We start from the raw sequence: 16943 nt of genomic DNA, 5'->3' as shown, positions 1-16943 counted from the left end.
CAGTGATTTTACAGTGAATGAAGCAAAGTATATAATTTTAAACTAAAATCTTAAATTTTGACATTAAAAAATTTCATTGCTTCCAAGCAACAAATCTTTCAAACAAATTTTAGTTCATTGTTAAACAGAAAATAAGGCCGCAATTTTTTTATGATAGTAGAATTAGTCTCACGTTGATTGATTGCTGTCTGTTTTAATGGGTCTCTCACATTTTGAATGTAATACTGAAATCGAACAGTAATGATCTTGGTAAATCTTCGTTCTGTGATTAGAAAGGAGGGAATTTAATAAACTGGATAGCAGAATTTAAACTGCGTGGAAAATAATTCTGTTTCAACAGCTTGTGCAATGTTTACCTTTCTGAGTTTTTTAAAACCATATCAACCGCAAGTTACAGTTTGTGTTGGCGACGTAAATTTGAAAAGTCAAACCGCCAAAACAGAACTACCGCCAACTGCTCACAATACAAAGTCGTGCGCTGACTCCACATTCGAGGCTGTAGTGAAATAGGAAGGAGAGTGTAATTCTCAGTTCTGCTAAGCGTGTGGCACGTGTTGAGAACGTGATTTTTTTCTGTCAAGTGAAAAGTTATCCGGACTATTCTATCGCTTCCGTTACACTGATCGCATCCTTATGATCTTCACCGACAATTTATTGAATTCGAATAATAAATGATGAAATCGTGGATGTTAGCTGTCATAGTAGCATGCAATGTGCAGCTTGTTCACAAATCTAAGAGTTCACAGTAAGTGGTTAATTTTTATTCTGATGTATTATTTCCTTTTCTTTCTATGATTTAGGTAGAATGAAATTTTATACGTATGGAAAAATATTAAATTGTTGTAAAGATTGTATTTAGTTTATTGATTAAAAGCCGATGTCTAAATTTATTTAAAAAAAAGTGTAATTTATGTTTGTGGGACCAAGGGAAAAAAACCCAGCGTGTAAATAAGAATAGTTTACATTCCAGTCAGCGTGTGCGAACTTTACCATTATGTGGTCTCATGTATGAATTATACGACAGAATTTTAAATTACTAAAAATTAAAACGTACATTTAATTCGTCAGGTAGGTTACGTGCGATTTTGCTATGTTTTATTTTCTGAAGTTTCAATTTCTTTCTCAGAAAGTTTAATTTAACCAGAGAAGAAATTTTGTTCCACTGTAAATATGTAATTTTTGACAACCCTGAGACACTGTTATTCGGAGAATGTTTTATTTTAACATACTTCTACATAATACCGAAACGCATACGTATCATGCAGCAGGGAACAATGAGTTTTAATATGATTTGCTGTTAAGTTTCTAGGAAAGTTTTTGATTTTATTCCCGCCCTTTAAAATTCTCTTTTAACAAAATAGATAGTTATTGCGAATGTATACTGCATGAACGCTACCGTTTATCTTCCAAACAATAACAAAACAAATTCTCATCGGTGCAATAAAGTAATATTTAATTTTCTGTCTGAAATTTTTAATAATACCTAGCTGCTTTTGGATAAGCTCAAGTTTTGTTAACGTTTGTTTAATTTCTATAACTAGTAGTAGACTTTGTTCTACTATGCTATGAAAACAGTTTTCAGAATTTATTTTGCTTCTTGTATTGAAAATAAAACCAAAAGACAAAATAAAATGCTGTAAAAATACTTAAAAATATGGATTTATATACACTGTAGAAACATTAGGATTTTTTGAAGCAGGCAAGATGAAAAATGAGCAATCGCCTTCGCCGGGAATCAAACCACGGACCTCTGAGATACCGCCCCAGCATGCAGAACCACTACACCACGAAGGAACGCTAGGAAAGCGGGAGAAATACCTTATATATACCCCTTTTAAAAGACGACTGGGGTTTTTAGGGGACTCAATCGCCAAATCCTGGGTGTGGAGAATCTTCATCAAACACCCTTTTAGTTCGTGCGCCACTGTAGAGACATTAGGATTTTTTTGAAGCAGGCAAGATGAAAAATAAGCAATCGCCTTCGCCGGGAATCGAACCACGAGCCTCTGGAATACCGGCCCAGCGTACAGAACCACTACACCACGAAGACACGCTAGGAAGGCGAGAGAAATACCTTATAATATAAGCAAACAAATATTCTGTATCAAGAATGTAGCATATAGCGATCTTTTATTAACTACAATAATCGTGCAAGTGTTTAGTACAATATCATTTGGTTACTAATTAATATTAAGTGTTGTATGGAATGCATTTTTACCTAAGCTTCATGTTTCTTATGTTCGTGATCTGAAAATCAAATTGCATTCGGGCGAATGCACGATCTAGAAGCAAATGAACGTGCCGAATTTTTTTTTTTTTTTTTTTTTTTAAGCCCAAAGGGCGTTAACTCAGAAGGGTTATTAATTTCGTTTTGGCATTTTGTGTCTATAAAATCTCTATATGTCTTTTTGGTTCACTATAAATGTCGGTTCACTTTTCAAATTGTTGCCACCAAATATTAGAGCCATGTATTATATTGAAAGAAATTAAATAATGAAGAATCTGCATAAATGTATGTATATTTCTCGTATTGGGATAAAACAACGTACATAGAGCCATCAAATTTTGAATAACGCTATCTTCCACCGGATATGGGCATCTGGAAGCCCGAATTTGGAATATGAAATTTGTTTTATTATCGATTTCATATTTTGTAACACTTTAACAAGTTTTTGATTAACAAACTCAACGATTTCAAAGCGAGCAGTGGCAATACTGTACGGAAAAATAAACATTTTTATCTCCCTGTGTATGAACTCGAGACTGTGTATGAAAAATTCTAAAGATATGCTCATTTTAAAATTATTTTACTATATGGCTGTTGAATTGAATTTTGTGGTTTAAGCGCGAAGAATATGATATTTAATAAATAAAGGCAGCACACAAAACGTTTAAAAAACGCCCCCTTCGACGTAATGTAAAATCTGAATGCTTTCAGATTTTATTTTTATTTATTTATTTATTTATTTTTTTTTTTGGCAGAAACAGAAGTTTTCTTTAGCAAAACAAATTTTTAACTAAATTTTTAATTTTTATTTACTAAATATTTATCAAAACATGCCAGTAATAATAATGAACCAAAGGAAAATAATCCTAATTTATATTTATTTTCTATCTGAAATCTAAGCATTTGTATCTGCAAGAAATTTTTGTTGATTACATTTTGTAATTCAAACGTGTTAATAGCTAAATATTAAAATTTCAGAATGGCATTAAAATCATAAATATTTCTTCACATTCTTGCTATAATAATAATTAATTTCATGATATTGCTAATTAATATAAGAAAAATGTATTCGCGGGTCGCATGCGGCCCGCCAACTAGCAGTTTGAGACCATTGGTGTAGAGCATTATGCTCAACACTGTTCTAAGATTTCCATCCTAAGAAACTGGAATGCTGCAGAGTCATTTCGTTATTTTATTTACCGGGAATGAGAAAGAGTTCATGGACATTTTCTAAGAATATAATATGTTCGTTGTCATGGTAATGGAATCAAGTTCCGAATATTATGCTTCTGAAGAAGGAAAATACGTCTTTCTCTCGAAGTACATCGAATCTATTTATTAATTTTATTTAATTTAAATTAACATAATTTCAAAAAAACATAAGATCTAATTATATCTGCTATTTAAGATGACGCGTATTTGTTTTACGTATTAAAGGCAAATGTTGGGCGGGAGAGAAGGTTTAAGGCAGATGTTTCCTATTAACCAGTTAATTGTTATTTAAATGCGTTTGCCAATGGATGAGGAATGCTGTAGACCAGCTGTTGTCAACCCTTAGAACTTCACCGACCACTTACATATATAATTTTATATTTGGCGGATGACTAATATGAATTAAAAAATTAATAATAATAAAAAAAAATCTGAAAGGTTTCAGATTTAAAAGTCAGAAGGGGCGTTTTTTTAACGTTTTGTGTGTTACCTTTATTTATTAAATATTATGTTTGCACTTAAGCCATAAAATTCAGTTCAATAGCAATGTCGCAAAATACACTCATGTCCATAAATTAAGGATAATTCGGAGTCACGCGGAAATCGAACTCTAAAATAAATATATCACCTGTAAAATCACTACACGCATCTTCAAGAATCATATGCAAATTTCAGGAAGTAACCAGATGACACCGATGGTACGTCACAGTGTTGAGAGTGATATATAACGAATACAGGCAAAGAAGTAAAATTGTTCGCAGGCGCTTTATAAGCATTTCAGTGCAATAACCGAATAGTTATGACACAAAGGACGCATTTGGATGATTTTTTACGTGGTAGAATTATCGGCCGTCTGGAATGTGGGCGTACCCAACTGGAAGTATCAGACGAACTTGGAATTGCCTAGAGTGTCATCTCCAGGCTTTGGCAACGATTCCAAGATGATGGTAATGTGAGTAGACGTTACAGCACAGGCCGCCCCAGACTTACAATGCCGAATGAGGACCGGTATTTGGCAGTTACTGCCAAAAGAAACAGGCGGAGCACAGCCTCAGACCTGTCTCGTTAGCTCTCTTCAGCCACTGGTACGACAATTTTAAGGCAGACCGTGTACAGACGCTTAGGGCAGATTGGTCTATATGCTCGCAGACCTGTCAGATGCGTTCCACTTACTGCAACTCACTGTCGCCTCCGGTTAGCCTGGAGTAGAGAGCTTGCATTGTGGACATCGTATTAGTGGGCTTGTGTGATGTTTTCCGACGAGTCCAGGTTTAGCTTGCAGTCTGATTCTCGCCGGACTTTAATATGGAGAGCTCCAGGTACCCGTTACCCCCCCCAAAAAAAAAAAAAAAAAAAAAAAAAAAAAACATCACTGAACGACACCGTTACGGTGGTTCAGGAGTGCTCGTTTGAGGCGGAATTATTCTGTGTTCCAGAACTGACCTGCATGTTCAAATTGGAACCATGACAAGCCAAATCTATCGGGACGTCATTCTGGAACAACATGTACGTTTGTTTCGGGGCGCCATGGGCGCTCAATTTGTGTTTATGGATGACAACGCCCGCCCTCACTGTGGAAACATCGTAAGCGAATGCCTTCAATCGGAGGATATCACCCGTATGGACTGGCCAGCATTCTCACCGGACTTGAATCCAGTGGAGCACGTGTGGGACATGCTTGGCCGACAAGTTGCAGCCATCAACCTCCTCCTACATATCTACCGGAACTTCGGAGAGCATTGCTTTTTGAGTGGTGTAATATCCCCCAAGATCAGATCGATGATTTGATACTCAGCATGCCTAGGCGTTGTACGGACTGTATTGCATCGTCTAGGAGACATACAATGTATTAACAATCATACCAACCATGTAATATTGGTTTTTTGTGAATAGGTTTTTTTTTTTTTTTTTTTGTAATTTGCTCCAGGGAGAAAAAATCGCTAATTTTTTTAATAACATCGAACATATAGCATGTTTTCTTGCTCTTTACCTTTATAACTAAGCTTTACAAATAAGTCAAATTTGTTTTGCTTCTAACTCTTCCTTTGCCTGATTTTGCATTATCCTTAATTTATAGACATGAATGTAATTTTAAAATGAGCATATCTTTACAATTTCCGATAGACAGTTTCGCGCACTGGAGATAAAAAGTTTTTTTTTTCCCCGTAGAGTATTGCCATTGCTCGCTTTTAAATCGTTGAGTTTGTTTCTCAAAAATTCGCTAAAATTTTACAAAATATGAGATCGATAATAAAACAAATTTCAAATGTGTTCTTTCACATGCCCATATTCGTAGGAGGATTACGTCATTCAAAATTCGATGGCTCTACCGTTGTTTTACCACAATGCGAGAAATATACATACATTTATGCAGATTTTTCATTCTTTAATTTTTCAAATATAATGCAGATCTCTAACATTTGGCGGCAACAGTTTGAAAAGTGAAACGGATATTTATAGTGATTCAACGCAAAATCGCAAAACGAAAACAGTAGTCCTTCAGATCTTATAAATAACATATTAATACGCAAAAACAATATTGAACTTTCCAATACATGTAATTCTAATTTTTATTCTTTAATATAATTTTCGAAACATTTGGTGTTCAGCAGCTTGCCTTTATATGGAAATTCAGGCTACCCCCTGATTATGAGTAACAATTAAAACACTAACATGTCACTGATACACATATTTCGCTTACATTGGAAATTATTATATGAAAAGTACAAAAATCTAACCTTCACATTTCCGTATCACTGAAAAGGAACTTCACGAAAAGCAAGAACAAACAGGCAAACGCTAAGCGATATCAATAAACTGAAAGTGTTATGCCGCCATTTTTTAATTATTATAAACATAATAATGATCGTTTACTCAGCAATGGCGCCATCGATCAACAGTTAGACATAACAACCAGTGATGCAATTATAAACAAGAATGCAGATGGTTCTCATTAAAATCCATAAAGTTGCCTATTGACACGGAGAAAAATTGTATTATTAACGACTACAATAGCATATGTTTGTAATTCAAAAGAAAAGAGAATTCCAGTTCGCGCTATTATTGATAAAAGCATCATATCCATGGATGCCAACTCTCACTTTCAAATGTCGCTAGATAAACCTGGAAAAGTAGCTAAAACGTCGCTGAATTCAGAAAGAATTTCACTGAAAGTAGTAGCTAAAATTAAAAAAAAAAAAAGTATAATCCATATTTCATAATAGGTTTTGTTATTCGTTATTTTTTAAACTGAATCTTCATAAAAATATAAATAATGAAGCAATTTTTCTGCAGACCATCAAAATGTTTTCACGGACCACCGGTTGGCGACGGCTGCTGTAGACTACTGTAATTTGCAATCGTGTCAAAGGAAGCCATGGATGCGATAAGTTTTTGCTGATTATCAAACAATTTTATCATGTCATTTGTCTGAAAGCCAGTGGAAAAGATCCTTTAAATGTAATTAAAATAAAGGAATAATAAATAAATAAATAATGAGTATTTTTAATTTGTTTAAAATATAATTTTCCTCTCTATTTTTTAAAAATCTCTGCAACTGAAAAATATAATTTTTAATGTTAAATGTTGTCAAAAAAGGCACATTTTACCAGTAAATACGCTTACTTTTGTTACGTATTTAGAATTCCTAAAGTCATCGTTGAATTTACGCTTAAAATAATTTGTAATCTAAAAGCCTTATACTTAAAGGGACTTCAGTGCCTCCAATGTCTTTATTGAAAACTTATGTAATTAGAGTATTTCATTGCGTATTTTCCCTCCAAGCGTATTTTCTGTCCTAGTAGCAAATTCTGAAAAATTTTAAAATATTCGCATTATATTCCCCTTCTTCTATTTATTGTATATAGTTCCCCCCCCTCTGAAGGCTAGTTTATTGATGTATTGTATCTTCATTATTTTTATATCTACTCAGTGTATTCAGTTTCTATCTGTGTTTTTGTATTAGCATGTCATCCATTTTATTTCCCCTTGCATTTATTATTTGAAACTTACTTTGCGCAAATTCTTCATTAAGCTGCACAGACGTTGGAGGTGTTCTCACACTTAAGAAACTTTCCAAACGTATGATTTCACCGTACTTCTGTTGTTTATGTTTCAGTTCACTGTAGCCTTAAAGTATTATTGTAGCTGATGTATTCGATCTTTCGAAATCCGGATCTTTTGTTCGTTGTCCTCCTTCGTTCCTCTGATGTCCCTCTTGGGAGTTGTAATCAAGACTCATTCATCAAGACCCTAGGGCTTTACAAGATAACAGAGCTGGAGCTCAGTAGCCGTCAGATATCGGCTCAATATCCGTCAGATATAATATTTGGCATTACGATGTATTCTTTATCCATGACTGTCTTACATTTACTATGTTCTTACTGTAACCGCGTCCTTTGGAAATTGAATTGCTTCCATAATTTTTCCTTGTCAATTTTTGGACGATAAAATTAATTAAAAAATGGGAGAAATACGTATGCGAGGAAATACTTTATGAATATTTTAAATGACACGAATTTATCATGGTGTATAAATAGGTTTAATTTCTTCCGAATACAAGAATTAATAGTATTATTTGTGTAATCATATGCGTACCTGAATTTGGGAAGAGATTTAAAAATATTTTCAACTTACAGGTTCACCAGTCTTTGCTCCAAACCTGTTAATTAGCAGTTAATATCGTTCATGTGCGGTTATAAGTAACTATTAGTGGCGAGTATCATCACGAATTCTTTTTCCTTCACAGAAATTTTACTTATCACTTATTGAGTCAGATTCTAACTTTAAATCAAAAAAGCTTAAGATCTTTTGTAAGATAATATAGAGTAAAAGATTCTAAAGGAACAGAAAAGTTAAAAATAACAGAAAGGGTTTCTTTTGTTGATGCAGTTAATTCGATTAGTGGTTTAGCTTGATCTTCAAACTAATAGAACCAGTCGATTAGTGATTTTAGGCCCGCTACAGAGAAAATGGTTGTGTTTATGTCTTTGGGGAGCATTAAAAATGAAAATACTATTTTGGGTAGGTGAAAGTTGGTTAATATTGGTGAAATAAAAATCTAAGGGAATGTTATTAAAGTTACTTTTTATACGACTCTTACTTGGACCCCAAAATTGAACCAATAATGTTTTACTTAGAATTTATTACTTTTCCCATCACTGGTACATAGACAAATCAGCAGAAATATTTTTAAGACTAATAGTTTTTACTACTCTTACAATGAAACTGGCAGCTTTTGTAGCTGGTATTAAGTATTTTAAACAGTGCCCAGTTGCGAAGTGCATTCTTCTTCACACCATATCCTGTAGTGTACTGCTACCAATTTTCAGACTGTCTTCTATTATTCTATATCCAATGCATAAAAGTTAACCATGCGTAATTATCACTTCATCATACAGGTTGTTTTACTTCACAGTACCGTGAGTACCATCACCAACCACTATAGAAAAACAAAAAATGAAAACTGCATTCAATCGGAAGACCGTTATATAAGGGGTTAAGTTTTACACATTTTATAGCTATATCCCAGTTAAATTTAAAAGAAGAAAATTATTTGAATCGGGTGAGGCAAAAGCAGTTAATTCGCTGAACTGTGGGCGCATTTGCCGATTATTTCGACCGGTTTGATTGATTATAACTCCTCCTATTCAAGACTGTCCTACATAAATTATATTTCATCTTTATTGTATCATAAGAATAAACTGAATTTAATTAAAAAAATTAAATTTAAATACATAATTAATTAATTTTTTTTACTTTTATAAGTATTTGTTAAGAATTTAAATTTGTTTAAATTTAAATTCATCTTTATTGTAAATATTTTCATAACAGCGCTAATTAAAGCTGTTGAATTTGACAGAATTGGAACCAAAGCATTCTTCCGTGAAGAAATGCCGAAACAAAAATTTAAATGAAATTAATGCAAACAGAAAACTTTTACCATTACGGTTGCAAAATTACACAGCTGAGAAATTGCGTTATGTAACCTACGAGCTTGCGTGAAAGGAACTGGAGCTTATTGGACAAACGTAAAGAAATTGAAAAAAAAAAAAAAAAAAAAAAAAAAAAATTGATTCAACTTTCTTGGATGTCAGTGTATTGAATCATAAAACTGGACCACATATAATTTGAGTTTCAGTAAGAAGAGATTTTTAAAGAAATTACGCACTTCTTGATATAGATGGGCGTAATAAGAAAACAGTTAGAACAACATATAAATTCATAACATAGTCAACATTTATTAATTTCCTTCCATTAAATATTACAATAATCAAATTTGAAATTCGATGAATTTTTCAAAGGAAACACTGTTCGAATTTCATAATAAAAGTTTGAAGAAAATTAAGAAATTGCATAAATCGTGCGTCTTGAACCATGGAAGTTAAGAAAGGCGATTAAATTTTAGGCACAAAAAACTTGATACTTTTAAATGTTTCTCAGGAAAGTATTCAGATTTTGTTTTGGAACAAATGCAGTCATCTGAGATAACTGACGATAAAATTTCCAACATCATGCTTTAATTCCAATGTGCCTTTTACTTTTTCTTTAACTACATCAATCAAGTACGCAACAATGCTTTTCACAGCATGGCTTGCTTGGTATAGTTAAAAGTTAGTGTTGTTTCTGTAACAGTGCATGTATTCAGTTGTGGTTACGTCGCACTTAATAAATTATTATTTTCTGTTTAAGGTAATTTTGCTTTTTTTATTAAATATAATGCTATAAAACATTTTATTTCTTTGTACGAAGTATTATAATCGCGAAAAATTTCGGGTATCATATTTCAAAGAAAATGATATTCATTGATCGCTCTCGAATGCATTTTAAAAATTTTTGTTTTGCCTGGCATCTGTACGTATGAACAAAATAAAGGACCGTTTTTTCCAAAACATATTGCAAAACGGATTTAAAATGGATTCAGATGATATTTTTTCGTGAAGTCTGTACATACGTACGTAAGGGCACTCTAGGTACAATAGTTAGGGGTTGACTCTTACAACATGATAGCGCGACAATTCATTTAGCAGTCTTCATAACTGAACATTTAGACAATAAATAAATAAATAAATAAAAATAAAAATTCAACATTTCCGCATCCGCTCAATAGCTCAGATCTCGTACCGTGAAACATTTTTCATTTCACGAAGTTAAAATCTACAATTAAAGCTCATCGATTTGATGACCTTGAATAAATTGAAAGAAACATTGATATGGATTTGAACCGCATAACTTTGGACGAATTTTGCATTCTGGAAGAAACGATGGCGCAAATCCGTTGAATTGCAGAGGCATTGTAGTGAAGGTGTGTAGGTCTGATTTTTAGTTAATCTATATAAATAAAAAAAAAAAGTGTCCGTGTGTTTGTCTTTTATACAAATTACAGATTTATTCCTATCACGTACGCTGGACCTTCAAAACAAGAGAAAAATCTCTAAAATTTCACAAAACCACCTCACAGGGTCCACACTCTTTATATGCATGTATTTTATGATAATTAATTGTACTTTTAATAAAAAATTCACTGATTTGAAAGCTTTGTGTTGCCACTCTTCAAATCGTGAGATATTTATGTTTCAAATTTATTCAGAACACTCGGCGTTATAAACGAAGTGCATTGCCACTCGGGAAAATACAAGATATTTATTTGTCTTTCTAATTTAATAAATAAACTCAGGGATTTAACGAGCATTGCAATTTTCTGAATAAAATATTTTTATCTTTCAAGCAGCTGTGCGTGCTACACTCATGTCCATAATTTAGGGATAATGCAAAATCAGCCAAAGGAAGAGTTAGAAGCAAAGCAAATTTGACTTATTTGTAAAGCTTATTTATTAAACAAAAGGTAAAGAGCAAAAAAAGATGCTATATGTTTGATATTATTAAAAAAATTAGCAATTTTTTCTCCCTGGAGCAAATTACAAAAAAAAAAAAAAAAAAAAAAAAAAAAAAAAACTATTTACAAAAAAACCTATATTACATGGTTGGTATGATTGTTAATACATTGTATGTCTCCCAGACGATGCAATACAGTCTGTACAACGCCTAGGCATGCTGAGTATCAAATTATCGATCTGATCTTGGGGGATATTACACCACTCAAAAAGCAATGCTCTCCTAAGTTCCGGTAGACATGTAGGAGGAGTTTGACGGGCTGCAACTCGTCGGCCAAGCATGTCCCACACGTACTCTACTGGATTCAAATCCGGCGAGAATGCTGGCCAGTCCATACGGGTGATATCCTCCGATTGAAGGCATTCGCTTACGATGTTTGCACGGTGAGGACGGGCGTTGTCATCCATAAACACAAATTGTCGCCCATGGCGCCCCGAAACAAACGTACATGTTGTTCCAGAATGACGTCCCGATAGATTTGGCTTGTCATGGTTCCAATTTGAACATGCAGGTCAGTTCTGGAACCCAGAATAATTCCACCCCAAACGAGCACTCCTGCACCACGGTAACGGTGTCGTTCAATTATGTTTTCTTGGTGGTAACGGGTACCTGGAGCTCTCCATATGAAAGTCCGGCGAGAATCAGACTGCAAGCTAAATCTGGACTCGTCGGAAAACGTCACACAAGCCCACTGTTGTGGTGTCCACAATGCATGCTCTCTACTTCAGGCTAACCGCAGGCGACAGTGAGTTGCAGTAAGCGGAACGCATCTGACAGGTCTACGAGCATATAGATCAATCTGTCCTAAGCGTCTGTGCACGGTCTACCTTGAAATTGTCGTACCAGTGGCTGAAGAGAGCTGACGAGACAGGTCTGAGGCTGTGCTCCGACTGTTTCTTTTGGCAGTAACTGCCAAATACCGGTCCTCATTCGGCGTTGTAACTCCGGGGCGACCTGTGCTGTAACATCTACTCACATTACCACCATCTTGGAATCGTTGCCAAAGCCTGGAGATGACACTCTGAGCAATTCCAAGTTCGTCTGATACTTCCAGTTGGCTACGCCCACATTCCAGATGGCCGATAATTCTACCCCGTAAAAAATCATCCAAATGCGTCCTTTGTGTCATAACTATTCGGTTATTGCACTGAAATGCTTATAAAGCGCCTGCGAACAATTTTACTTCTTTGCCTGTATTCCTTATATATCACTCTCTTACACTCTCGTCATTGTGACGTACCATCGGTGTCATCTGGTTACTTCCTGAAATTTGCATATGATTCTTGAAGATGTGTGTAGTGATTTTACAGGTGATATATTTATTTTAGAGTTCGATTTCCGCGTGACTCCGAATTATCCTTAATTTATGGACATGAGTGTAGTTCAGGAAAGAGTAAGATATTTAATTTTTCTTTCAAATTTATTCTGTTATTAAGTACAGACTAAGTGATTTAAAAGCTATAAATGAAAGATTCATTAAAATTTTTATTAATTACTAAACCATAAAAATTACACTGGCTAGAATCGTTAAAGTGATCTACATGCGCAAAAAAGGGTGCACGTTTGTTTGTGTGTGTGTGCATAATTCTTAAAACTGTACAGTTTTAGAAATTTTGCACACTTGACTTTCAGAGAAGAGGAAGGTAAATATAAGATTTCAAAAAACTTCCCCAGAGGTCAAGACATTTATATTAGAACGTTGCGCCCACGACGCAGATCCTAGTTGCACCTCTCCGTTAATTGCGTTCCCGCTATAAGTGGAAGTCATAAATACTAAGTAAGGAATTTATATCTGTGATTTTATAAAAAATAAGTATTAATATTTCAACACAGTTTCAATTTTGAAATCACGTCTCTCATCTCAGTTTCACGTCGTAGCTGTTGCGTTCCCGCTAACAGTTCTTCTTAATTCGTTCAGTGGCCCCATGTTTGTCTACTTTTTAGGAGTGCAGAACTTAATAGAATAGTAAAGAATCTTCAAAGCAGAATTTAAGTGCTCTCTCTCTCTATCAGTTTTCCACCAATATTTCGAAAACGGTGACGAAATCGGCCCAAATTGGATAGTGAAAAGCTTATTTCTGAAAAAAGAGATAACCAATAACAAAAACAGTATCAGTTCCTAGTACAAGGCGCTGTGTTAGTTCTATACTGTTCTACAGTTTTATTCAAGCTTTGTAAAATTTTGCGCGAATCAGCTTGAACCAAAATGGGAAGAAAATCACTGTCTACCTGAGATTTCGAAAAAAGTACCACCATCCCCTTAAACGAACTCTTTACTCCGCGTAAAGCCGGGCAACGTCCGTACTTCAGTTAGTTGGCAATAAAATTGTTCTGTAAGATATTTCTCAGTATTTAATTGTCGAACATAATAATAATAATAATAATGTGAAGATCTTTTAGATTACGCACTATATTGTCACTAATGAGCGGATACACAACTTGACTTGGCCTGTACTTCATTGATACACGTTCGTGATCCTGTAAAATGAGAGTGAGCTCATGTGTGTACTGACTATTTCTACTGAGAATGGTCAAGGGAAGAAGGTTAGTTTAGGTTGTTTGACTATGGCGAAGCGAACGAGGGCTATCTACCTAAGGGATATCTCCGTGCAGGATTTTCTAAGGAAAAATGACCCGTATTTACCTTATATGTGGGAAAAATCAATCATGCAACTAACCCATTTGCCTGGGCGAACTGCCAGTATTTAGTGATCTTTAACCAGTTTTCCACTGCTGGTGCACGAAGAAAGTGGTTGGCGCACTTATAAGCAAGAAATGAGATTACAGCAAGATTGCTGATTATATGATCAGAAGTTTTTTTTCCTGTTTTAGTAACAGCGGCATCGAGAACTAAACAGTAAATTCGCCGAACGCTGGTAGTTCGATCCAAATTCAAATCCTGACGAACGGATCAGCTGCATGGATGTTTTTGTTGTTGTCTCGTGCATAATCTAAATGCGAGCCAATTTCTGTTAGAAAATCCTCCACGAAGGCATTTCTTCCCGTAAAGCAGATAGCCTCTAAGTGCTTTGCCATAATCTAAATAATTCAGTTCAATACACTCTAACAGCTTTATTATCAAAAGGGAACTCTCTGCTGCTAACAACAGATCTCTAATAATTGACTTTCTCAAGAAAAGCCGAATTAATAAAATTGCGTTCTTCATCTCTATAGTTATTTTCGTCTTAGTAGTAATATGAAATATATGAAACTGTAGATGTCTACAGATGACGGTCATATATTAGTTGCAGTAAATTATTTCCATCAGAAATAAAACTATTTCCAGATATTTAAACTAGCATCACATATACAGCAATAAAAATAAATACCATGAAGTAACTTTGCTCAAGACGACTAGTTACAATTCCAGACTAGTGTAACGTCGTCAGCTATTTTCCCACGGCTCCCACGAAGTCTGGGAAAAGGAGACTTCAAATGGGCGCCAGATGACCACCCTGATGACACTTACGAATTCTTGAGGTCGAACGTGACCCCCAACAAAGTGCGGAAAGCATATTGTTTTTACGAAAGGAGAAAACTTTCATACAAGTTCTCACGGGTTGTGGAGTGTCCATTGTGTGTATGCGATAGACTGTCGCCAACTGCCCGTTTCTCGAAATAATTTAGATAGACCTCCCAAAAAGACGTTCTGAATTTTCCCACGGAAAAATTTCAGTTTCTCAGGCTGTCAAGACAGTATCTGAGAACAAATCAGCGCCTGTTAACCAATGGAGAGATGCTCCGAAAAAGACGTTTAGCGAATCACTGCAGCAGACGCACAAGACACGCCCAGAAAACCTGGACATAAAAACAGTGAGTGAAAATAATTAGAGAGATTTTAGTCTGAAGAATACGCAGTCGTTGCGTAGAGAAGAGAGAGCCTTTCTCTTGTATTTTACGGCTCTTCCCGAGTCGCTAGTAAGCTTTAGAGAGCCCCTTTCTCTCTTGTGTATTTTACGGCTCGTCCCGAGTCGCTACTAAGCTCTGTCAAGAGCGGAAAAAGAAACTCTCAAAGAAGCGTAGCCGGACTTTTTCTCCGCTACCTCTGTTTGAACTCAAGTGATTATCGTTTCCTATTGCAAACGGACTGTTTTACTAAGCAAACTACTTTGTTATGATAAGCAGTTGAACTTACCTTAAAATTCGATTTGTTTAATTTAACACCTATCTTCCATTATTTTATTTACGCTACCCAAAATAAAAATCTGACTGTTCTAAAATCGCTACAGCTAGAAGATATGTGTTAATTGGTGGCAGCGGTGGGATCGTAAAAACCCAATAGACAAACAAAGACGTGATCGTTTTGGAGAACCGTCCCGGTTCTTATCTTCATTCAGAATCAGCCGATTCTAGCAGTGGAAAAGAATTCTTTCGCAGTAAAGATTGGAGAGTTTAACCAGCAGCTGAAAAGGGATCATCGATGAGAAGCGTTCGTGAAGAATCAACTACTACAAAGACTAGTTCCGGAAGTGCCTGGGAAAGAGTGTGAAGTAAAATTCTCCCTCGAGTGTAAAGACAAGACATAAGAAGTCTAGACAAGAGTGAAGTGTTGTGAATTCGCGTTTGGTGTTTACCACCCTCTGTGCAGTGAAAGTGCTTTTGGTGTTTAGTGAAAGAAGAATCGCCCAGTCGACTATTGTTCAATTGGTTTCCTTCTTCGGTCATTGAATCGCGTGGGCAAATAGAAAAGAAAGGAAAGAAGAGCTGTTATTTTTTTGTCTGCAATGGGTAAGTTGATATGGCATTATCTTTTTAAAGAGGCATTTTAATGGAGTTTGTCTTTTGTGTATCGAAATTATATGTTTAAATGGTTACTCGTAAATGTTTTGTTTTTGATGAGTAGAGAATTTTATAATAGTATTTTCAACCTTTAGAAAGCACGCATCAGTTGTAAATTGAGTCAATAAGTATTGCTCTTTGTGACTAATATTCTTTTGCCAATAAGTATTTAGCAATTTTTTTATATATACTGCATTAAGTATGGTTATGTGTTAAGCTGCAACAGATTATTTAAGAAATGCTTAATTTACTTTAATTTTTTTTCCTATGTTGCTAATGGTACGTATTTTATGTCATACATACCATAAATTGCATTGCTATGTTGTTTTACTGTAGTATTTCTGGATAGTGTGAAACTTTCAGAGTAGACAAACTGGTACCTTTAGTTTTATTTTATTGTATCATTTTAAAATTTTGTCACTGGCAAAATGTCATATCTTGGCAAGGGTAGAAAGCAAGACCTCATAAATCTGTCTGTAGAATTAGGTCTAGAAGTTCCCCCAAATGCAAAAATACAAGATCTTAAAAACCTCATTGTACAGAGCCCTCAGTATGACAAAAAATTCGTCGAGGCAACACTAGAGTCGATTATCGAAGCGCGAATCGAACAACATAGACTCGAAGAAGCCGAAGAGCGTAAACTTGAAAGGGAAAGGGAGAGAGAATTTGAATTAGAACGTCTAAGGTTGACAAACGCCAATAATGGCAGAGAAAATTCTCAAAATAATATTCCGAGATCTATGAGAGATTTCCAAAATTTAATGCAGAGATATAATCCCGAATCATCGGATATTTCGCTTTACTTAGCGATGTTTGAGCGTCAGGCTCGCAA

At 34.9% G+C, this 16943-nt stretch overlaps 1 protein-coding gene across 2 annotated transcripts in view; it reads left to right on the top strand.

The window, feature by feature from the left end:
• The first annotated feature begins 495 nt into the window (after window positions 1-495).
• Pisd (phosphatidylserine decarboxylase) overlaps window positions 496-16943 on the top strand; it is a 158607-nt gene continuing 142159 nt past the window's right edge. For both annotated transcript variants that reach the window (XM_085820745.1, XM_085820742.1), the window contains exon 1: window positions 496-745. In XM_085820745.1, coding sequence (XP_085676871.1) covers window positions 672-745 — 74 coding nt within the window. In that variant the 5' untranslated portion in view covers window positions 496-671. The remainder of the gene's footprint in view (window positions 746-16943) is intronic.

This window comes from Stegodyphus dumicola, chromosome 7, assembly GCF_044657685.1.
Source record: "Stegodyphus dumicola isolate Sdum_Otavi_A_Nest chromosome 7, ASM4465768v1".
In the NCBI taxonomy this organism is placed as follows: domain Eukaryota; kingdom Metazoa; phylum Arthropoda; class Arachnida; order Araneae; family Eresidae; genus Stegodyphus; species Stegodyphus dumicola.
The sequence above is the reverse complement of the archived record's forward strand: the minus strand, read 5'-3'. Positions and strand labels throughout refer to the sequence as shown.